The sequence below is a fragment of the Pan troglodytes genome, chromosome 22, assembly GCF_028858775.2.
Source record: "Pan troglodytes isolate AG18354 chromosome 22, NHGRI_mPanTro3-v2.0_pri, whole genome shotgun sequence".
Classification (NCBI taxonomy): domain Eukaryota; kingdom Metazoa; phylum Chordata; class Mammalia; order Primates; family Hominidae; genus Pan; species Pan troglodytes.
The window spans coordinates 37,842,121-37,865,469 of NC_072420.2; the positions used below are offsets into that span (position 1 = coordinate 37,842,121).

At 37.7% G+C, this 23,349-nt stretch overlaps 1 protein-coding gene across 23 annotated transcripts in view; it reads left to right on the top strand.

The window, feature by feature from the left end:
• Positions 1 to 23,349, top strand: part of TTC3 (tetratricopeptide repeat domain 3) — a 129,820-nt gene that overhangs the window by 65,925 nt on the left and 40,546 nt on the right. For 17 of the 23 annotated variants that reach the window (XM_024352459.2, XM_063803664.1, XM_063803668.1 and 14 more), the window contains 12 exons: positions 1,780 to 1,892; positions 5,743 to 5,863; positions 8,696 to 8,818; positions 9,762 to 9,863; positions 11,293 to 11,385; positions 12,035 to 12,099; positions 13,107 to 13,243; positions 14,165 to 14,491; positions 17,878 to 18,129; positions 20,921 to 20,967; positions 22,024 to 22,080; positions 23,210 to 23,283. In XM_024352459.2, coding sequence (XP_024208227.2) covers positions 1,780 to 1,892; positions 5,743 to 5,863; positions 8,696 to 8,818; positions 9,762 to 9,863; positions 11,293 to 11,385; positions 12,035 to 12,099; positions 13,107 to 13,243; positions 14,165 to 14,491; positions 17,878 to 18,129; positions 20,921 to 20,967; positions 22,024 to 22,080; positions 23,210 to 23,283 — 1,511 coding nt within the window. The remainder of the gene's footprint in view (positions 1 to 1,779; positions 1,893 to 5,742; positions 5,864 to 8,695; positions 8,819 to 9,761; positions 9,864 to 11,292; positions 11,386 to 12,034; positions 12,100 to 13,106; positions 13,244 to 14,164; positions 14,492 to 17,877; positions 18,130 to 20,920; positions 20,968 to 22,023; positions 22,081 to 23,209; positions 23,284 to 23,349) is intronic. The other 6 variants (XM_063803671.1, XM_063803669.1, XM_063803670.1 and 3 more) reach the window with 2 other exon arrangements.

Below are 23,349 nucleotides of genomic sequence, written 5' to 3' on the forward strand. Positions count from 1 at the left end.
CATTTTTACCCATTTTCTTCTCTGTACCTTCTGATAATTTTGTCTGAAATATCTGTTTAATTTAGTTTGTGTTTTTAAAGAATATTTAGTTTGTTTCCTATTAGAAAAAGGCTTTGCCAGGCAATCAGTGGGAATCTACTTTTTATTTGTGTAAAAATTAGGATGTAATGTATCATGATTGATAGATTTCAGAAACATAATCTTGAGGGAAAGGCAAGTTGGAGGACATAAACATTGTGATCCCACTTATATACTATTTGGAAAACATACATAACAGTACTATATACTGTTTATGAATTCTGTGCATCTTGTAAAAAAGTGAAAAAATATGGATTATGTTTATATAAAATTTAAGATAATGGCTGCCTTTAGTGATGGCCAGGAGGGAATGGACCTGGGGAGGTTTTGTGTTATGCTGTTTTCCTAGAAAAACAAAGGTAACAATGATAATGTTAGTATCTCTTATTTGTACGTAGAAAGTACTTGGGTATTGTGTTATTTCTAGATTGCAGGCTTCCTATAACTGCATGTAGTCAGTGTATAGACATGAGCTCCCAGGATTTCCATTAGTCATGCTCCTGCCTGGCTCTCCTGGAATGTTTACCTACCTATACTGTTTGGCATTATAACTTTGCTTTCTGAGGTTTTGAGTTTGCTATAAACGTTGAAATGCTCTAGAATTACCTCAAGTATAATATATAATTTGGTCTCTATTTTTCCCTGTCTAGATGAAGGTTTACCTCTTAACTTGCCACCTAGTGAGGATCTAAGTAGTCTTTTACGTTCTGTTCTGTCCCAGAAGTTGACAGTGCCCAAGATTCATTTTCCTTGATCTCAGTGTCACAGATTAATAATGTCTCCCATGAATGCTCTCTAATTCTATTTTCCAAGAGACAGTTGGAGACAGAACTTCATGATTTTCATTTTATTCCTGACAGAATAATAATAAATACCATATTTTACCTTATTAGAATTGAAGAAATCATTTATTACATTTGTGATTTAATGTAAAATAGCGAGACTGATTTAGAAAAAAAAATGTGTTATAGTAGAACTTACATGTTTAAAAGAATTTCATCAGAGGACAGCCCTTGCTTCAAACCTTTTTAGAATGCCTCCTTTGGAACTGGCCTCAAAGCTCCATTTTGTAGTGACATTTCTTTTTTTCACTCACAGCAGGGTTACCAGTATTTCTTAGAACTATGTATCTTTTGGATGTTTTCCAAAAACAAAATTCATTCAACTTAGTGGTTTTTCACTGTTGAGAATATTCAAAAAAGAATGTACTCTAAGCTATGTTAAGTGTTTACTAATGGGCTGTTTTTAAGACAGAGCTTTCATCCGTCTTGTGCCACAAAAGACTGTGACAACGTCATTGGAATGGCATTCCTTCCAAGGGATTAGCACTTAATAGGATCTATGTTATGGTGTGTTTACACCATAATTAGCCTTTTTTAAAAAACAAAAACAAAAACACGATTTGACTCTTTTTAGTATTAGCCAGCACACGCCAGGCCCTTAGTGCGTACTAGTAAATGCTTATAGGTTGATTGTCTGATATGTTCAGCAGGATTGGTTTGGTTGTGTCTCTGACTATCCATATGATCAGAAATTTATATAATTCCTAAGAAAGTGAAACACAGAGGTATAATTTTGCCACAGGAATTTGGGGATATGCAGTTGTTATTTTAATATTATAAAAAAATCAACCTTTAGATAAAATTTATTTCAGTATTTCTCTTTGTATGTAAGTGATCATTGTTTTCACTGCTATTCAAGGAATTATCTGAAGCCGAAAACCAGTTTAAGAGGATTATTGAACACTACCCCAGTGAGGGCCTTGATTGCTTGGCCTACTGTGGAATTGGAAAAGTATATTTGAAAAAAAACAGGTTAGTAGAAATGACACTACTTTAAGCTCTAGGCTAGTAACTCATTTAAAATCCAATGTGATAATGATCCATTTTCTAGAATTATTTTGATATCTCCTCTGTAGCACACTATCATAATTGTGATTTACTTTGAGGACCTGAAATTTCACTATCAATATTAATTGTTAAAGCAAGGCCAGTCATTGCAGTTCTTGGTACTTCCTGATTTTAAATCTAATAAGTCAACAATATAGTAATTTGACGTTAAAGATTTAATAGTCTAGTGTATAATCATCTATAGATAGTGAGTGAATTGATATAAACTAATGTTTTTAAAATCTGATTGTTTAATTTTTTTGATTTAATTATTTTTTAAAAATCTGTATGAAGATGGTTTTAAATAAGAGGTATATATGTGTTCAAAGACATCATGAGTGAGTTAGGAATATAAAAGTCTGTCCTCTGAACTCTATTGTAGTTGTAATCCTTACTTGCAGTTTAATATTGAAGCTGTTCTCTAAATGCCTCATGTCTCTTAGTCTTGTCTCCCTGAATGTCAGTATGTCCCTGAGGGGACGGGATTATGTCTTGAGCTTTAAAAAAAGAAAATCTGTTTCTGCCACTTGTACCCAATATAGAGGTAGGTATGTTAGATTATAAAGAAATAATTGTTGACTGATTGAATATTATTTATAATTTCTAACTGTCTTTAAATCTTCATTTAACTTGTTAGGGGAAATTTTATGAGATTTTGGGGAATCCCCCCGCCCCCTGCCGTCTTAGAATGTGCCTGGAACCTCCTTTATAGATTTTTTTAAATTAAAGAGTTTTTTTTGGCCAGGCACAGTGGCGCACACCTGGAATCCCAGCACTTTGGGAGGCCAGTGGGTGAATCACTTGAGGTCAGGAGTTTGAGACCAGCCTGACCAATATGTTGAAACCCTGTCTCTACTAAAAATACAAAAATTAGCTGGGTGTGGTGGTGCCTGCCTGTAGTTCCAGCTACTCAGGAGGCTGAGGCAGAAAGAATCACTTGAACCCAGGAGGCGGAGGTTGCAGTGAGCTGAGATTGCGCCACTGTACTCCAGCCTGGGCGACAGAGTGAGACTCCATCTCAAAAACAGCAATAACACAGAGACACAACAAAAAAAGAGAATTTTAGACAATATCCCTGATGAACATCCATGCAAAAATCCTTAATAAAATACTGGCAAACCGAATCCAGCAGCACATCAAAAAGCTTATCCACCATGATCAAGTGGGCTTCATCCCTGGGATGCAAGGCTGGTTCAACATACACAAATCAATAAATGTAATCCAGCATGTAAACAGAACCAAAGACAAAAACCGCATGATTATTTCAATAGATGCAGAGAAGGCCTTTGACAAAATTCAACAGCCCTTCATGCTAAAAACTCTCAATAAATTAGGTATTGATGGGACATATCTCAAAATAATAAAAGCTGTTTATGACAAACCCACAGCCAGTATCATACTGAATGGATGAAAACTGGAAGCATTTCCTTTGAAAACTGGCACAAGACAGGGATGCCCTCTCTCACCACTCCTATTCAACATAGTGTTGGAAGTTCTGGCCAGGGCAATCAGGCAGGGGAAAGAAAGAAAGGGTATTCAATTAGGAAAAGAGGAAGTCAAATTGTCCCTGTTTGCAGATGACATGATTGTATACCTAGAAAACCCCATCGTCTCAGCCCAAAATCTTCTTAAGCTGATAAGCAACTTCAGCAAAGTCCCAGGATACAAAATCAATGTGCAAAAATCACAAGCATTCTTATACACCAGTAACAGACAGACAGAGAGCCAAATCATGAGTGAACTCCCATTCACAATTGCTTCAAAGAGAATACGTAGGAATACAACTTACAAGGGATGTGAAGGACCTCTTCAGGGAGAACTACAAACCACTGCTCAGTGAAATAAAAGAGGATACAAACAAATGGAAGAACATTCCATGCTCATGGATAGGAAGAATCAATATCATGAAAATGGCCATATTGCCAAGGTAATTTATAGATTCAATGCCATCCCCATCAAGCTACCAATGACTTTCTTCACAGAATTGGAAAAAACTACTTTAAAGTTCATATGGAACCAAAAAAGAGCCCGCATTGCCAAGTCAATCCTAAGCCAAAAGAATAAAGCTGGAGGCATCACGCTACCTGACTTCAAACTATACTACAAGGCTGCAGTAACGAAAACAGCATGGTACTGGTACCAAAACAGAGATATAGACCAATGGAACAGAACAGAGCCCTCAGAAATAATACCACACATCTACAACTATCTGATCTTTGACAAACCTGACAAAAACAAGAAATAGGCAAAGGATTCCCTATTCAACAAATGGTGCTGGGAAAACTGGCTAGCCATATGTAGAAAGCTGAAACTGGATCCCTTCCTTGCACCTTATACAAAAATTAATTCAAGATGGATTAAAGACTTCAATGTTTGACCTAAAACCATAAAAACCCTAGAAGAAAACCTAGGCATTACCATTCAGGACATAGGCATGGGTAAGGACTTCATGTCTAAAACACCAAAAGCAATGGCAACAAAAGCCAAAATTGACAAATGGGATCTAATTAAACTAAAGAGCTTCTGCACAGCAAAAGAAACTACCATCAGAGTGAACAGGCAACCTACAGAATGGGAGAAAATTTTTGCAATCTACTCATCTGACGAAGGGCTAATATCCAGAATCTACAATGAACTCAAACAAATTTACAAGAAAAAAACAACCGCATCAACAGATGGGTGAAGGATATGAACAGACACTTCTCAAAAGAAGACATTTATGCAGCCAACAGACACCTGAAAAAAATGCTCATCATCACTGGCCATCAGAGAAATGCAAATCAAAATCACAATGAGATAGCATCTCACACCAGTTAGAATGGCGATCATTAAAAAGTCAAGAAACAACAGGTGCTGGAGAGGATGTGGAGAAATAGGAACACTTTTACACTGTTGGTGGGACTGTAAACTAGTTCAACCATTGTGGAAGTCAGTGTGGCGATTCCTCAGGGATCTCAAACTAGAAATACCATTTGACCCAGCCATCCCATTACTGGGTATATACCCAAAGGATTATAAATCATGCTGCTATAAAGACACATGCACACATATGTTTATTGCGGCACTATTCACAATAGCAAAGACTTGGAACCAACCCAAATGTCCAACAATGATAGACTGGATTAAGAAAATGTGGCACATATACACCATGGAATACTATGCAGCCATAAAAGAGGATGAGTTCATGTCCTTTGTAGGGACATGGATGAAGCTGGAAACCATCGTTCTCAGCAAACTATTGCAAGGACAAAAAACCAAACACCGCATGTTCTCACTCATAGGTGGGAATTGAACAATGAGAACACTTGGACACAGGAAGGGGAACATCACACACCGGGGCCTGTTGTGAGGTTGGGGGAGGGGAGAGGGATAGCATTAGGAGATATACCTAAGGTAAACGACCAGTTAATGGGTGCAGCACAGCAACATGGCACATGTATACCTATGTAACAAACCTGCACGTTGTGCACATGTACCCTAGAACTTAAAGTATAATTAAAAATATATATATATAAACAAAAAACAAACAAAAAAGTGTACACCTGCCACAATAAAGCCAGTGTCCAAGACGAGTTGTTTAATGTGTATTACTTTTATAGCAAACAGCAATAGTGACTTTGTTTTTTTAAAGAAAATTTAGGTTACATTGAATATTGCTGTTCAGTGATTCATCAAATGTATTCGTCCCAGTAAGCTTGAGATCTTTGGTGACTTTTGAAGGGAATGAAAATACCATTTTACATCTTTAATGCCTTTTTCATAATTATGACTTTAGATTTCTAGAAGCTCTCAATCACTTTGAGAAAGCAAGAACCTTGATTTATCGTCTTCCTGGAGTGTTAACTTGGCCCACGAGTAATGTGATTATTGAAGAGTCTCAGCCACAAAAAATAAAGGTAACCATTTATTTTTGTAGAGTGTTTCTTACTGTGAGTGCTTATCTGCATTGACTGACTCAGGTATCAGGAGGCGGAGAGGTAGGAGCATTCCATCCCCACCTCCCTTACATGCATTTCCCCTCTACTGTCTAATGAGAATCTTTGACATTTATTGAATGTTTTCTGTGTGCCAGTGTGTACCTTCATTTATCATTATGCTTAATCCTTATAGCAGCCCCGTGCAGGGGGGCACTGTGATCATTCCCATTTTACAGATGAGGAAGGTTAAGTTTAGAGAGGTGAAATGATGCACTCAAGGTGAAACAGCAAGCAAATTGTTGTCCTGGAACTTGAGTCCAGGCATTCTGACTTCTGAGTATGCATGATCATGCACTATGCTGGACTTGGTTGTACTTAGAGGAAGGTATAGTATTGTTGTTTCATCATAAAGTTACCACAGTTACTGAGATGGTACTTGAAGATTCAGAAAAATATGAATTTAGTCTCATATCCAGAAGCATAAAGATGCTTTGCTTGTTCTAGAAAGACTTACGTGTGAAATGACTGAGATAAGCTTTTACTTGTAGTGAACTCTCACATGTACTCAGAACTTGATTTTGGCTGAAGCTTTTAAAATCACAGAAGTCAACTTTTACAACTCAATAATAAAAAGACAAATAATCTAATTTAAGAAGTAGTCAAAGGATCTGAATAGACATTTCTGCAACGAAGATATACAAATGGCCAAAATTAGCACATGAAAAGACATTCAGCATCATTAGCTATCAGAGAAACACAAATCAAAACCACAGTGAGATACCACTTCACACTCATTAGGATGTGGGTAGACAATAAATATTGGCAAGGGTGTAGAAAAATGGGAACATTCAGACACTGCTGGTGGTAATGTATAATGATGCAGCTGCTTTGGAAAATAGTCTGGCAGTTCCTCAAACAGTTAAACGTAGAGTTACCATGTCTCAGTCCATTTGTGTTGCTATAAAGAAGTACCTGAGACTGGTGATTTATGAAGAAAAGTTGGCTTATGGTTTTGCAGGCTGTATAAGAAGCATGGTGTCAGCATCTGCTGGTGAAGGCCTTCAATAGCTCCTACTCATGTCAGAAGGCGTAGGAGAGCCTGTCTGTAGAGATCATGTAGTGAGAGACAGGGAAGTGCCAGGCTCTTTTTAACAACCAACTCTTTAGGGAACTAATGGAGTGAGAACTCACTCACCCCAGGGAGGGAATTAATCTGTTCATGAGAGATTCGTCGCCATGACTCAAACACCTCCCACTGTGCCTCACCTCCAACACCGGGGATCAGATTTCAACATGTGGTTTGGAGGGTCAAACATTTAAACTGTAGCATACCATATGATCCAGCAGTTTCACTCCTAGGTGTGTACAGAGAAAGGAAAACATGTTCTCACAAAAACTTGTACATGAATGTTCATAGCAGCATTAGTCATAATAGCCCAAAATGGGAAATAGCCCAAGTATTCGTGAGCTGATAAATAGGTACGTAAGTATTGGAACCTGGGAGGTTGAGGCTGCAGTGAGCCTTGATTGTGCCACTGCAGTGCAGCCTGGGCAACAGAGTGAGAGTCTGCCTCAAAAACAAATGGCCAGTCATGGTGGCTTACGCCTGTAATCCTACCACTTTGGGAGGCCAAGGCAGGAGGATTGCTTGAGCTCAGGAGTTCAAGACCAGCCTGGGCAACATGGCGAAACCCATCAATACAAAAATTAGCCAAACATAGTGGCACATGCCTGTAGTCCCAGCTACTCAGGAGGCTGAGGCAGAAGGGTCAGTTGAGCCCAGGAGGCAGAGGTTGCAGTGAGCTGAGATCGTGCCACTGTACTCCAGCCTGAGTGACAGAGTGAGACGCTGTCTCAAAAAAAAAAGAGTACTGATAACATGCTGCAGCATGGATGGACCTTGGAAACATTATGCTAAGTAAAAGAAGCCAAACACAAAGGGCTTGTGTGAGTCCATTCGTATGAAATCTCCAGGATAAGCAAATCTGTATATAGTGACAGAAACTAGACCAGTGATTGCTGGGCCTGGAAGGTTAGGGGAAAATGAGGAGGGACTGCTAATGCGTATGGAGTTTCTTTTTGAAAATGTTCTAAATTTAGATTGTGGTGATGTCAGTACATCCTGTGAATATGCTAAAAACACTGAACTGTACACTTTATTTGAGTTGTATAGTGTGTTAATTATGTCTCAACAAAGCTATTATAAAAAATAAAACACAGGGATTCTTGGATTTACCTCTCTTCATACAAGATTGGGATAGAGGCATAGGAGCTATTGATAACAAAAAGCCAGCACTGGAAGCATGACATGAGTCTCTTGGGGGCTTCATTAGCAGTGGAATAATTCTCCAGGTAGTCCACAAACAACAGTGGCAGAGCTGCAAGGAGGAAGATAATGGGAGTGTTAGGATTCTGGATGAGGTGATGTTGGGCAAGAGGAGCCTGATAAAGTCCTCAGGATTACCCTAAGGGTTATTCTGCCTTACTTGACTTCCTCTTAATGCTTATGGGAGATTTCTGAGAGCTGTAAATTGTAAAATGCGATTTGATGATTGTAACGGCAAAATTTTGATTCTTTTGAAATTCTGAAAAAAAATTTTGTTCAGTCCTCTTTTTAAATCTCTCTTATGTCTCTTATCAGCCTTCCTTTTAAAAGGAAAAACTTTAAAAGTTGTATGTAGTTTGTTGGTGAAAAAATTTAGTCATTCTTATGCTGAAAATATTTTGATGGCAAGAGGTTATTGAAATCACAAGCATTTTTATTGACAGATTAGTATTGTAATGGTATCATTTTTGTTTATTTTGTTTTAGATGCTGTTAGAGAAATTTGTTGAAGAATGCAAGTTCCCTCCAGTGCCAGATGCCATTTGTTGCTATCAGAAGTGCCATGGATATTCTAAGATCCAGATATACATAACTGATCCAGACTTTAAGGTAAATAATGAGTGTACAGTGGGACATTAACTTGCAAAATCATTCCTTAAGATGGGCTCAAAACAATCTGTAATTGGAGGCACCCAAGTTCTCTGGCTAGTTAGCAGTCGTCCACCCCTTTCCCAGGATTTTTTTTTTTTTTTTGAGATAAGTCTCACTCTGTCACCCAGGCTGGAGTGCAGTGGCACGATCTTGGCTCACTGAAACCTCCGCCTCCTGGGTTCAAGCAATTCTCCTGCCTCAGCCTCCCAAGTAGCTGGGATTACAGGCGTGTCCCAGCACGCCCAGCTAATTTTTGCATTTTTAGTAGAGACAGGGTTTCACCATATTGGCCAGGATAGTCTCGATCTCTTGACTTCGTGATCCACCCCCTCAGCCTCCCAAAGTGCTGGGATTACAGGTATGAACCACCACGCCCAGCCTTCCTGGACTTTTTTAGGTCTACATCATCTCACATGGGAACCAGAGCCACTGATGTATAAATGCTCTGGGCTCGGGTAGTGACCTGAGAAGGCAGGCTGGCTCATTCTTTTTCCTCTTCAAGCTACCTTAGGAGGATAGGAAACACAGTGAGATTGTTACCTCTGATTTGTTGCAATTCTGATCTCTCATAAAATTTGAGTCCCAAATCTAAAGGTCATTGTGATCATTGAATTAGCTGTTAGAGACCTAAATTTGAGATAAGTCTGGCACTTAATTGAGTTATACTGGTTTATTCAAGAAGCTAGTAGCTGCCCTTGTCCTGCTGTTCCAATGTCCCTGGTTAGTAAATCAGATGAAATAATGTTTATAAAATATTTGATATATTTTGAAGAATAATGCAACTTTATGCTGTGGAAATAAATATGTTAGTCAAGCTCTCTCTGTCTTTATGTATGTTGTAGTGAGTGAGTGTGCAGAGACATCTTTAAAACGTTAATTAAAAAATTTTTTGTAACCCTAGGGTTTTATACGCATCAGCTGTTGCCAGTACTGTAAAATAGAATTTCACATGAATTGCTGGAAGAAGTTAAAAACTACAACCTTTAATGATAAAATTGACAAGGTAAAGCATAACAGGATTGTCTGAATTTTTCAGTATACTTATTGTATGTCAATTTTTTCCCCCAAGAATTCCTTCCTGAACATTCTGCACATAATTAGAAAGTTTTAAATTATAACTTTAATAATAAAGTAGAAAATCAAATTTGTTTTTATTTGGACAATCATAAAGGCATTAACCATAGAGGCTTTGTTTTTTTAAAGAGACGGATCTCACTGTGTTGCCCAGGCTAGAGTGCAGTGGTGCAGTCATAGCTCACTGCAGCCTCAGACTCCTTGACCCAAGTGATCCTACTTCAGCCTCCCAAAGTGCTGGGATTATAGGCATGAGCCACTGCACCAGGCCCCACTTGAAAGTTTTGATGTGGAATTAGAGATTTCAAAACCAAAATTTGATGAGGTAATTTGTACTAAGAAGTCAACTCAAAACAATTTTTTTAATGTTGGGAAGAAGGATCAACTTCAATTTTAAACTGCCATTTCTCTCCAGGGATTTTCTTATTACCAAGATAATGATGTTAATTACCATTAAGTAGACATACTTTGAGGGAAGTCATAGTATTACAATCTTATTTGTATTCATAGAATTTGTTTCTGATCTATAGACACTATGGACCTTTTCCTACACTTCTTAGGCTTATGCAGACCACTGTTCTTATTGGGGAAAGAATGAGGCAGTTGTACTAGGCATCTGTTAACAATAGCAATTATTAAAGTTTGGTAGAAATAAATTCTCACATTTTGTACATTTTCACATAATTAATTAACAATATAATGATATGAGTAAATAACTGTCACCTTTGAGTCACTTCTGCTATGTCTTTGTCTTACCTAAATTGAGTTTCTCTAGTGATATACCCTCTTTTAGTGGTCTTAACTATTCCCATCATTTTAAATACGCTCTGTAAATTAGTCAGCTTTCCCTAGGATATGCTGAAGTGATACAACCCAAATATCTTGTGGCATATATCAGAGAAGTTTGTTTTTTGCTTGCATGACTTGTCCTGCAGTTCTGCAGTTGTTGGCTGGGACTGGGCTGTAGCAGCTTTATTTTGTGTGGCTCTATTCCTTGTTTCTCAATCTAAGTTGAAGAGTGACCCTTTTCTGGAACATCTTCCTGTGTCAGAGGAAAAAGAACAATGTCCAGTCTATGAAGTGTTTGTTAAACCTTTTGCCTAGACATGTGTATGTCATGTCTGGTCACTTTGCATTGATGAAAACAAGTCACATGGTCAGACCCACACCTGAAAGTATATTTTTCCTACACGGAAGCCTTAAAATTCGCATGGCAGTGAGTAAGGATTTTCACCACTTCCCTGAAGATGGTTTTAGTCCGTATTTTGACTGTTCCTAGTGGTAAAAATAGTATACGTGTATAGATTTATCCCCCCCTAGACATAACATTTTTCTTGTTTTTTTTTTTAATCAAATAGGATTTTCTACAAGGAATATGTCTTACCCCTGACTGTGAAGGTGTCATTTCTAAGATTATCATCTTCAGCAGTGGTGGTCAAGTTAAATGTGAAGTAAGTAATAAAGGGGAAACCTTGTTAGATAGATAACCAAAATGTTTACACCTTTTGAAACATGATTTGAATTTGTAGATATCATGTAATTTGGATCTTTTCCAGGAAAGAAACAATTACTTCATTTAAGAAAATATAGGAAATACTTGGATGTGAGAATGCTTCATTGTAATGAAAGCATTCTTATATTCTTTTATTTCTTAATAGGAAAAGGAGGCCTTTTATATCTTAGTTTTACTGTTTTTACTGTTTTTCATAACTTCATTTTCTTAATCCCGGTAAACTTTTGGGCAGTAGTGGGTGTGCAGGTTTTTAGGGAGGGGGAAGAGTGTCTTGAGGGATTACCTTTAACTTCATGACATGGGAGTGGCAAGAGTGGGTAGTTGTAATAATATTTACACTTTATTAGATCATCTGCTTACTCTTAATTTTTTAAAAACTTTTTCCTCAAGTGTGTCTACCCTCTTGTTTCTCTTCAGTAAATTATTTTGCTAAAGTTTTCTGGGCTTTTGTCTGGGTCAGAACATCATCACTGTTCTCTATCAAACTGAACATTATGTGTGCTTCTGAAATACTTGTTACTTGTGGTTTTGTGTTTTATGTCATGGGAGTATGAGACAAATTTTGGATGTCTTTGTTTTATTTAAAGTTTGAACACAAGGTCATAAAAGAAAAGGTTCCTCCAAGACCTATTCTGAAACAGAAATGTTCTAGGTAAGATTTTTAACAATCAATCAGTGGTTTGATGATGTCTCTTAGAATATAATTCTATTAAATGCAGATTTCTAAATTATGCCTTTTTAAAAATTGGCTGTGTATACATATATCCAAATAAGTGTTTTTTGAAATGATTTTTATGGAAAATTAAAACTTAAAGAGAACTAGCCTAGAATGATTAAATACTAAAAACTTGATTCAGAATTATTTATCTAGTGGTTGAATTTACAATTAAAATTACAACATTTGATGCTGTGAAATTACATGTTTGATTAATAGATTTGGCATTTATATAAAAACTATACAGTTTGCTCTCAGTTGTTGAAACTTTAATTCCAGAAGCGTATTTTTCTTTTTATCTCTCTTCAGTAAACATTTTGAACCTATGACTATTTTTTACCCTGAAATACTCAATGTACTGTCTAAATTATTACTTCTCTATAGCTTTTTGTTTAGATCAAATAATTCAGATTCTTTTTTCTTTTCTTTTTGGTCCTGCTTCTTGTTTTTCTTTCTAAGAAGTGATTTTTTTTATCATTTGTGACCAAGAAAAAGCAAAAGAAAAGATGAACAGAATTATTTGTTGGAGAGAATTCATTGTAACCAGCTCAACCATATTATAGTGTTGTGGGTTATTATTGAGACGTGAAAACTATATTTTACTGTGGGACCTTTCTTAGAAATGAGAGTTTACATGAATTATTTTGCAGAGTAATTTGTACTATTTCTGCTTACCCTATGAAGTAACTTAGATACATGAAAGTGACATCTATACAATCTGTAGACTGCATCCTTAGATATCACCTAATCATTGAGGTTTTTGTTTTCATGAAACAAGTACCCTTATTTTGACAATACTGACAGTTTCTTACATTGAATGGAAGATGTAGGCCGGGCTCTGATTAAAAAAGGAAAACTTCTAATATATTGCTTGGAAGATGGTTTCTACGATAGTCAAAGGAAAACAGTTCATTGAGTTGTCACTAATTGTAAATGTTTATCAGCCTAGAGAAACTAAGACTGAAAGAAGACAAAAAATTGAAGAGAAAGATCCAAAAAAAAGAAGCAAAAAAGTTGGCACAAGAAAGAATGGAGGAGGACTTAAGAGAAAGTAATCGACCCAAAAATGAAGAGCAGAAAGGTATGCAGAAGCCAAAGGCATGATAAGAATAATATACTCTCATTTAAATGTATAAATATAAGCATCTTTTGGGCCTTATATTCATCATTATTGAATTGAAATAAAGATTTCAGTTAGTAATTTAATACTATCACTGTCTTCTGTTACTCGAAGACAGAATTGGGTTGGTGTAAAGAGCACTGAAAAACCTTTCAGAGATTGTATTCCCACTGAAAAACCTTTCAGAGATTGTATTTTAACTTTCTGTGCTTAATGACTAAACATATTTATTGTATATAAAGTTAAGGTAGTTGATGAGGCTGGGTTAGGATTGTTGAAGGAAGTGGCCATATTTTAGGGGAACTAAGTTGTTTTTTTTTTTTTTTTTTTTTTTGAGACGGAGTCTCACTCTGTTGCCCAGGCTGGGGTGCAGTGGCGCGATCTCGGCTCACTGCAAGCTCCGCCTCCCGGGTTCACGCCATTCTCCTGCCTCAGCCTCCCCAGTAGCTGGGACTACAGGTGCCCGCCACCATGCCCAGCTAATTTTTTGTATTTTTAGTAGAGATGGGGTTTCACCGTGTTAGCCAGGATGGTCTCGATCTCCTGATCCACCCTCCTCGGCCTCCCAAAGTGCTGGGATTACAGGCATGAGCCACCACACCTGGCCTAGAGGAACTAAGTTTTAAATGCTACTACATGAATGGTTCAAAATGAAGGGCGTAAAATGCTTACTTTTGGTATGTTTATTTTAGCGTGCACTTTCATGTCTTTTCAAAAGTATTGTTAAATGTTTATATTTCTAATTAAAGTTTCTTGAGTTTAGTAAAACAGTATAATCAACCTGAATCATATTTTATATTATGTAATTTTACATTATTTCTAAGTTTATATAATTGTGAATTAGTCCTATTTATCACTTTAACCATTGTTATTTATCCTTAGAAACTGTAGACAATGTTCAGTGTTTTCAGTTCCTTGATGACAGAATTCTACAGTGTATAAAGCAGTATGCTGACAAGATTAAATCCGGCATACAGAATACAGCCACGCTTCTCAAAGAATTGCTTTCTTGGAAAGTTTTGAGCACAGAAGACTATACAACCTGTTTTTCTAGCAGAAATTTTCTAAGTGAAGCAGTGGACTATGTTATTCGTCACTTGATTCAAGAAAATAACAGAGTAAAGACAAGAATATTTCTGCATGTTTTGAGTGAGCTTAAAGAAGTGGAGCCCAAATTAGCCGCCTGGATCCAAAAACTTAATAGCTTTGGTATGTCCCTTTATATTCCAGAGAAATATACTTTAATAGGAAGAGGAAGTGTAGGTCTCTGAGTCATTTTCATTTTCCTGTCATATAATTTATAACTTTAAATGCAGGACTATAAATTTGTATGGTTAAGAATACTTTTCCAGTCCCAGCTACTTGGGAGGCGGAGGCAGGATGATTGCTTAATCTCAGGAATTTGAGACCAACCTGGCAATGTTGCAAGACCTGTCTCTAAAAGAATTTTTTTAAAAAAGAACTAAATATATGAAGGCCTTTAAAAAACAGAAAAACTATTACACACACACGCACACCACAATTTTTAGGTTATTTTATAGATAGGTTACAGTATACTTCTTCAAAAGGTGCAGTCTAAGGAAAGACCAGTCAGTAAAGAAATCCAGACCTATATTAGACTAAACTATTTGTAAATGTGTAGATGTGTGAATACTAGGCACAACCATGGTAAATAACACATCCTGGAGTCTGCCCCCTGCTCAGGAGCTGTGTTGAGAAGACAAATCTATAATTCAGATTCTTTGAAGAAAAATTTAGAGGCAAGAGTGGATGAGACTAATTGCTCAGGGTTACCTAAGGCAAATCTGTATCTAGAGATTAAGAGGAACATATCCTAGGGTTGGACTGAGCTGTGGTAAATCACAGGATTATATAACTCTGTACTGTGTGTTCTGACTTTAGTAACTTGGCTGGGAGAAGGGAAGAGTGAGCAAGCGCCCTGCCCTCCCCTAAAGCAGGCACTTTGCCTAAAGCCATGCAGGACTGCAGAAGGCAGCTGCAGATACAGTTGTTGTGTAACACGAGGTAGGGATGCTTTGGGCACCTACCAGGGCACTATTTATCTTGGTGACTGGATAGCAGCTGGCCTAGCACAATAGTTTATTCAGTCGGCAGCTATTAGATAAGAGGCTAAAGGACGCCACAGGAAAAAGGCAGGGCCTTTAGCAGCAGACCACAGGGTGGGGCCTGCTAAGCCTCTGCCAGCCGTCCCCACCTGTCTGAATGTTTAGAAACGTGGGGCTATTAGAATTCTAGGGTTTCAGAGAAGATATTGGTCAGTTTCTGCCAGAAGAGACAATGTAAGATGGCAGCAAGCCTGGCATAGTTAGACAGCTGAACATGCCTGCTTTGAACATAGATCCTCATGGATTTGTGATCCCGGAAAGTTATTTTTAAGTGACAAGATTGTCACTAGTGAGTATCAAGTAAGCAAATTATAAAGTTATTGCTTGCTTTAACATGCTTTAGGAGATACTCAGGACTGGAGAAATAGGTTTGCCTGGGTTATGCTACACGGTCAAGACTGCCAGCCACTGTTCATTCAGGTAAATGCAGCACTTGAGCCCTCCAGCTCACTGGCAGGAAAGGGTGAACATGTCTTTTGATATAAACCATGTGTTTTTTTTTTTGTTTTTTTTTTTTTGAGACAGAGTCTTGCTCTGTTGCCCAGGCTGGAGTGCAGTGGCGCGATCTCGGCTCACTGCAAGCTCCGCCTCCCAGGTTCACGCCATTCTCCTGCCTCAGCCTCCCGAACAGCTGGTACTACAGGTGCCTGCCACCACGCCCGGCTAATTTTTTGTATTTTTAGTAGAGACGGGGTTTCACCGTGTTAGCCAGGATGGTCTTGATCTCCTGACCTCGTGATCCGCCCGCCTCGGCCTCCTGAAGTGCTGGGATTACAGGCGTGAGCCACCGCGCCCGGCCGATATAAACCATGTTTATTCTGTAGATTAAGGGTATCATTTTAATAAGGATATATGTATACTATTTAAAGTAGCAATTTTTATTTAAAGTTGTGAAATGAGTTCAAGCATGTTAATTAGTAAGGCTGTTACTACAGTCCTGAAGTAAAATGCACACTTACTTAAATAGTAAGTAAAGCAGTTTTCATTTCCTGGAATTTTACTTCTCATAAAACGACTATTGGGTGGACTTACATCATGCACATATTTAACATAAGAGAGGTCAGTTTTTATGTTCAGCAAAAGATGAAGGGAGGAAAAGAGAGAGGAAAGGAGGGAGGGAGAGAGAGAAATAATAGAGCACTAGTGAGATAAATTTAACATTTCAATAGTGAACACTGCCTGCCTGCATTCCCCTCACTGAGCACAAGCTCTGACGTGGACAGGGAACGGGAATGTGCTATTTTTTCATTGGGCTCTCATAAATCTTTTATTGTGTGAGTATTCTACATGGTCCCTTATTCTGGTGTTTAAAGATCCTAATTTTCCTGCAACATGACCTCTGCAAGCTAACTCTTTAATCCAGAAGCAAGCAGTCTAGGGTAATTTTGACTCTGAGCAATCTCTGCTTCATTTGTTGACTTCATTTGTTGACTAAGGCCCTCGGAAGAAGCGACCGTTTTATATTAGAGGCATGATGGAGAAATTGGACAGAGCTCCTTTTTGCTGGCTGTTCATCAGGAGTGGGGCTTCACCGTCATTTCAGTAGGAGTCTGTATGATATTGTAGTCACCCTGTTTTCTAATTTGGAGAGTGGAGAATAAAAGTAGGCATACTGACCACCTTGATTTTTGTAGAGAAGGGTGAGGACCCACATTTTGGGGAATAAGGAATGTTATTTTAGGTGTTGGGGAATGGGTTTACCCATTTCCTCTTTTAGACACATTTGGGAAGATTTTGCATATTGTTGATGTTTTATTACTATGGAATCCATATAAAGAAACATAAAATCTTGCTAGTTTATACTAATTGGAATGAAAGTCTTTATGAATTAGTGAAAACATTGTTTGGGTTTTTTTTTTTTAGAGATAGGGTCTTGCCCCATCACCCAGGCTGGAGTGCAGTAGCGCCGTCATAGCTCACTGTAGCCTTGAAGTCCTGGGCTCAAGCAGTCCCCCCACCTCAGCCTCCCAAGTAGCTGGGACTACAGGCATTTGCCACCATGCCTGGCTAACTGTTTGTTTTTTTTTTTTTTGTAAAGATGGGGTCTTGCTATGTTGCCAGGGCTGGTATTGAACTCCTGGCCTCAAGTGATCTTCCAGCCTTGTCCTCCCAAAGTGCTGGGGTTACAGGCCTAAGCCACCATACCTGGCCTCATTGTTATATTTTTAAAGGAATTTAATGCTATACTTTCATCTCCTAGGTCTAATAGAGGTAACTATGATAGTAGAAGGCTTTGGCCCACATTATTCAAATCTAATAGACAAGAATTATTATAATTAGCCTAACAATGTTAAATGGTGTTTCTAAAATGCCTAATAGCTTGAACGAATCTGTTCTCAACTATTTAAATGTTTTTGCTGAGAATATAAGCAAACTATAGTCAGCTGCTTTCAGAGATGTGAAACTAAATGTGATTTTACAGTAAATAATTTCCCTCCTCTTCCGATTTGGGTTTTGTTTTTATTACAGGCTTAGATGCCACAGGAACTTTCTTTTCTCGTTATGGAGCATCTCTTAAACTGCTTGATTTTAGTATCATGACTTTCCTCTGGAATGAGAAATATGGTCACAAACTAGACTCTATAGAAGGAAAGCAACTTGATTATTTCTCTGAGCCAGCATCATTGAAGGAAGCCCGTTGTTTAATATGGCTACTAGAAGAACACAGAGACAAGTTCCCAGCATTGCATAGTGCTTTAGATGAATTCTTTGATATAATGGGTATGTGGACTGAGTTTAGACATATTACATTTAATCTTAAGGGGGAAAAAATCTGTGAAGGACCTAGCTTGTTTAAATATATAACAAAGAAAATAGTGAAAATTATTATGGTACCATCAGTTTATGTGGGGAAGTTAGTGATTAATAGTAGCAATTTTTTTATATCATGAAGCTTTTTTACTTTATCAGTTAAAGAGATACTCAAATGTAGGTATGTTATGCTAACAATACACAATGTTCTTCCCGTCTTAGATATTTTCACAGCATCATGGGAAAGATTGCATGTTACATTGACAGAATCTATTAGTAAGTGGTTTGATTTATAGCATTTTAGAAAACATTGGTCTGCAGAAGTAGGTGATGTTTGCAGAATCTAGAATGGATAGCATTCTAGGATGTTTTAATGGGAAGAGCCTAGAACTGGGGGTCAGGAAAAGTAGGTTGTGGCACAGCTTCTTCCTTAGTTTGGTTCATTAAAAACCCTGTGGGCCCAGTGATGGGTGTTGAGAAGGAATTCAGAAATGCTTACACTTGTCTCTGCCCTTGAGGACCTTGTGTTCTAGAAAAGAGAATAAGAAGCATGCACTAATAACAGTAACATGGTAGTAAACTCAATACGGGAGGGCCAGAGAAAGTGCCAAGGGCATCAAAGGAAGGACCCAACACTTTCTTTCTCCCTGGGAGAGAGGAAAGCTGTGGTGCAGGGGTAGAGTCTCAGATGGGCTGTGAACGTGAAAGTGGAATTAGAAAGCTGGGTGTCAGGGCTTATTTGGAATTGGGGACCCTATTTGGGTAATGGCATGGAGTCCAGCTTGAACTAACTAGCTAGCTAGCAGCTAATTCCTTCTTTTCTCTTAGATCTTAATTTCCTCACATTAAAATGAGATGATTTGGAGGCAGTGACTTGTGTGGTCCTGTTTTACTTAAAAATTATAATATTCCTAGATTCTAAATGATAATTTCTTACCTTTCATACTATATGAACATATTATGATAATCCCCAAGTCCCTCAGAATCAGAAGTCTCCTTTATGTGTTGTTAGGAGTTAGACTTTTAAATGTCATGCTGTTTGTTTTAAAGGGTGCATTAAAAGGTCTGGCCTTGTATGATGGTGTCACAGATGATAAAGTTCCAATGCATATAAGGAGTGGAAAGCTTACTTTTGACAACAAAAGTTCTTAGAAAAGAGCACACTCAAATACAGATGGCTTTATCTTTTAAGGATACTGCTTCATGACTGAAGGTGACATGCTACTTGATAGCCTGAATTTATTGCCATCAGTTTGCTGCTGCTGGTAATAAAATGCTGTCCCGGGACTGAGCTTACAAAACCTGATGCATGTTTGGATCACAAAACAAGACAACTAAAAAGGACACAATTCCCTCTCAGCGTACACTTGTCCTTTAACTTGTGTTCTCTACATATAATACACAGCACTTCCAGCTGCCACTGTTTCTCTGTTTCTAGTCATGAGGTCAGAAGCCACTAACCAAATTATTGGCAATCCCAGTGGATTCTCAAGTCCAGTAGCTCTGCCTTCCACCTTCACCCCAAACATTTTCAGTTTTATCTCTTCATTTAAAAGAATAGTTATATTTCTTAAAACTTTTCAAAATCTACTGATCTTGTAGATCAGAGTGTTTGACAATGTCATGAGTGCTTTGATAATTGAGAGCCCCGACTTTTTCCCTGACCTCTTCATGCATGATCCCCTAGGGTATTTCTGTGAGACAGCCAAATAGCCCCTTAAAGCAGTATGACTGAACCCACCTATCACATCTTCAGAGATCTGTTTTTCCTCAATTTATCTCAGTCAATAATATTGTATATCTAGTATTTAAACAGGAAACTCTGTAATTAGTCTCAATTCTTTCTTTTCAGTATTAAGAGTATAACTTGTTTGTCATCAATCCAAATGAGCTTTGTCCTTGATCTGTCCTTTGCTGTCCACCCCACTTCCTGAGGCCAAGACCTTAGTTGTCTTTCCACAGTTAGACCACTATAGTAGCCTCCAAACTGGACTCCATGCCTCTAGAATCTCCCACTTTTCCGTTTTCCTCTTATATTGCAGCTAGTGACTCTTCTAGAACATCTGTCTAACATTCTGTTAACTATTCAATTTGGGAAACATTTGTTTAGTTTTACTTACAGATTAAGTTCACATCATCTGGGGTCTGGGTTCATCATCATCCTCTCTCTCTGAGCACACACCCCACTTCTGACTGTGCCCAAACCTGCCTTGTGCTTTCCTGCCTCCTGTCTTTACTCACGTAGTTCCCCCAGCCATGCCCCACCCCTTTGCTTGTTCATTTCAAGAGTAACTTAAATGTCCCCTCTTCCTCAGAGTCTTCCTTGCCCCTCCTGTGGGCCTCTCCTGTGCAGACTTCAGACTTGAGTCCTTCGTGAGCTTTGTTGCCTTGTGTTTCACGTGGTCCTTAGCACGCTGGGTTACAGGAGTTTGTCTGTTTGTCTTTCTGGCAGTAGAACAGGAGTTCATCAATGGTAGGGACTGTCTTGTGCATCTCTATTCCCAGGACTAGCATAGATGGTACCTAGAAGGCACTCAACATTATGCTGAATCAGATTGAAGTTTTATGGTTCTTTGTAGTTGGTTTCCCGTTTAGTCAGCCATTTTGCCCTTGGTTTCTAAACCACACTTGTGTCAAAGCCAAATAAGGAATAGAACATGGCCTATGCCAGTAGTATGAGGAGTTATTTTAAGGCTTTAGTGTACTATATGGAAATGTAAATATTTAGTTTTCTCACAAAACCATCTGTATATTCCTACAGACAGCCGCTGTACGGTGTTAAGGAAACAAGATAGTGGTGAAGCACCGGTAAGTTACTTGATCACTTGAAATCTTACGTTCTAATCTATGTTAAACCAAGGATGAGAAGGGGACCCAGGCCAGTGTTTATTGACATCACAGCCAGCATTCAAGAACCACATTAAAAGGACGTCTGGGTAGTACGTACTATTTCATTAGAAAGTCACTGCCAGTTTTCCTCTCGGAATTGGAGCAATAATCAGCAAACTATGAGGCTTAAATTAGACAATTTCTATAAAGTTTCAGAGCTGATAAACATTAATATTCTAATTAAAAAAGGAAGAGTTCTTCATCTCCTGGCATAAAAATGAAAAGTTGTCTTTAATAACTAAACTTCTAATGTTCTGCTCTAGAAGGAAAACAAAGGGACTTTGTTTTGAGTGGCTCTAAATTACGTTTAAGTTAAAACAGTTCCAAAGTTGTCTTCCTTAGTAGTTTGCAGTTGCCTTTTATTCATTCTTTAGAAATTCTTCAGTTTAGGAAAGTGAGTAAATAGAGAAAAGCACAGCATTGTGGCAGTTTTCAAAGAGAAAAATGCCTGTTTACTGATTTTCAGGAGCAAATCATCTGTCTATATGAAATTTTGTCTTAATCTGCTCCATCAAATATTGCCCGGCTAAGCAGGAAAACACAGCTGAAATACTCCATAAGGAGCTGAAGGCTTCTTTATTCACTATTTGTGCCCCAGTGTCTGGTCAGGTGCAGAATGTCTAGTTTGGCTTAGTAAAAGAAATATATTAATAATAAAAATACTATTATGGCATCTAACTGGAATTACTTTAAAGTCTGATTAATTACTTGAAATAACAGTCCAACCCTGTGGAAAATAAGATAAAAATGTTGGAACAACTTAATTTTAGTTATAACATTAGGTATTATTAAATTTTGTTTGTTTTCTATTATAAATCGTAGCACTTGGGCTGATACACTGTAGTGTTATTTTTGTTAAACATTTTATGTACATTTAACTTACGGCTAGTCTGTAAAAACTCATATGGTTTCTTTATGTTGAGCTTCATAATGCTGTTATTTGAGTGTTCACTGATTTTTCCCCCCATTTTTTAGTTTAGTTCAACCAAGGTGAAAAACAAAAGCAAGAAAAAGAAGCCAAAGGATTCAAAGGTATGGAGTATTTTCTGTATTAATTCTTGTCTAAACTCTCCAAAATAGTTAGTTGGACATATACATTAGAATTGAGCAATTCTTGGGATATTTTGAAACATTCGTAGAGAAAGACTTTCTAGGACTTAAAGATGTTTTGGCAGTCTTCTACATTTTGAAGAAATTCCAGGTTCATATTATATAATAGCAAGTCTTGACACTTGTATTCTTTATTGTCTTTTTTTTTTTTAGGTATTTCTGAGTAAAAAAAAAAAATTGTCGTAATGTCCCAAAAAATAAATAAGTCTCAAAAAATAGATAACATATTTAAACTAAAAATGATGAATACTAATCATTATGACAGTCCCAGGATTGATAGAATCCCTTCCTTCCTCTCACCAAAGGCTCTCCTCCAAGCCCATTAGATAAGTAGGGCATTTTTATTTTTATTTTTGAGACAGGGTCTCCTTCTCTCGCCCAGGCTGGAGAGCAGTGGTACAATGATGGCTCACTGCAGCCTGAAACTCCCAGGCTCAAGTGATCTTCCCACCTCAGTCTCCCGAGTAGCCGGAATGACAGGCGCATGCCACCATGCCCAGCTAATTTTTTGTATTTTTTGGAGAGATGGGGTTTTGCTATATTGCCCAGGCTGTTCTAGAACTCCTGGGTTCAAGCCATCTGCCTACTTTGGCCTTATAGGTGTGAGCCACTGTGCCAGAGTAGGGCGCAATTTTTAAGTCTTTGGTGGGTTCTTCATGGCTCTTGTGTGTATGTGGGGAGCAGAAAGGGGGATGGAGTGAGAGAGAGTAGCAAATCTTCAAAGCATGAGAACAGTTAAGGAGTTCCAATACAACTTTTATTTTTATCTTTGACTATGTATTTAGTTTAGATAAAAGGGGAGTTTAAACTGAGTAACATTTAAATTTTTTTGGAGCATTGGAAACTATCCTAAATGTTAATTTGAGCTTATTCTTGGCTGTTGAAACTTTTATTACTACGTGTTCCTGTTTATAAGAAAATTTGGATAGATCTTATATATTAGCAATTTGTATGTGTGTTTATATAAGCATTCATCAATTTTAATGATTTTTTTTCTTTAATGGAATTTTAAGGTAGAAAATCATTGTCATTTTTCTGTCTTTTAAACCAGCCTATGTTAGTTGGGTCTGGAACAACTTCAGTAACTCCAAATAATGAGATCATCACTTCAAGTGAAGACCATAGGTAAGTATAATTTTTAAATTTTTGCTTCATTTTAACTCAAATGTCTTTACTTAATAAGTTGTGTTA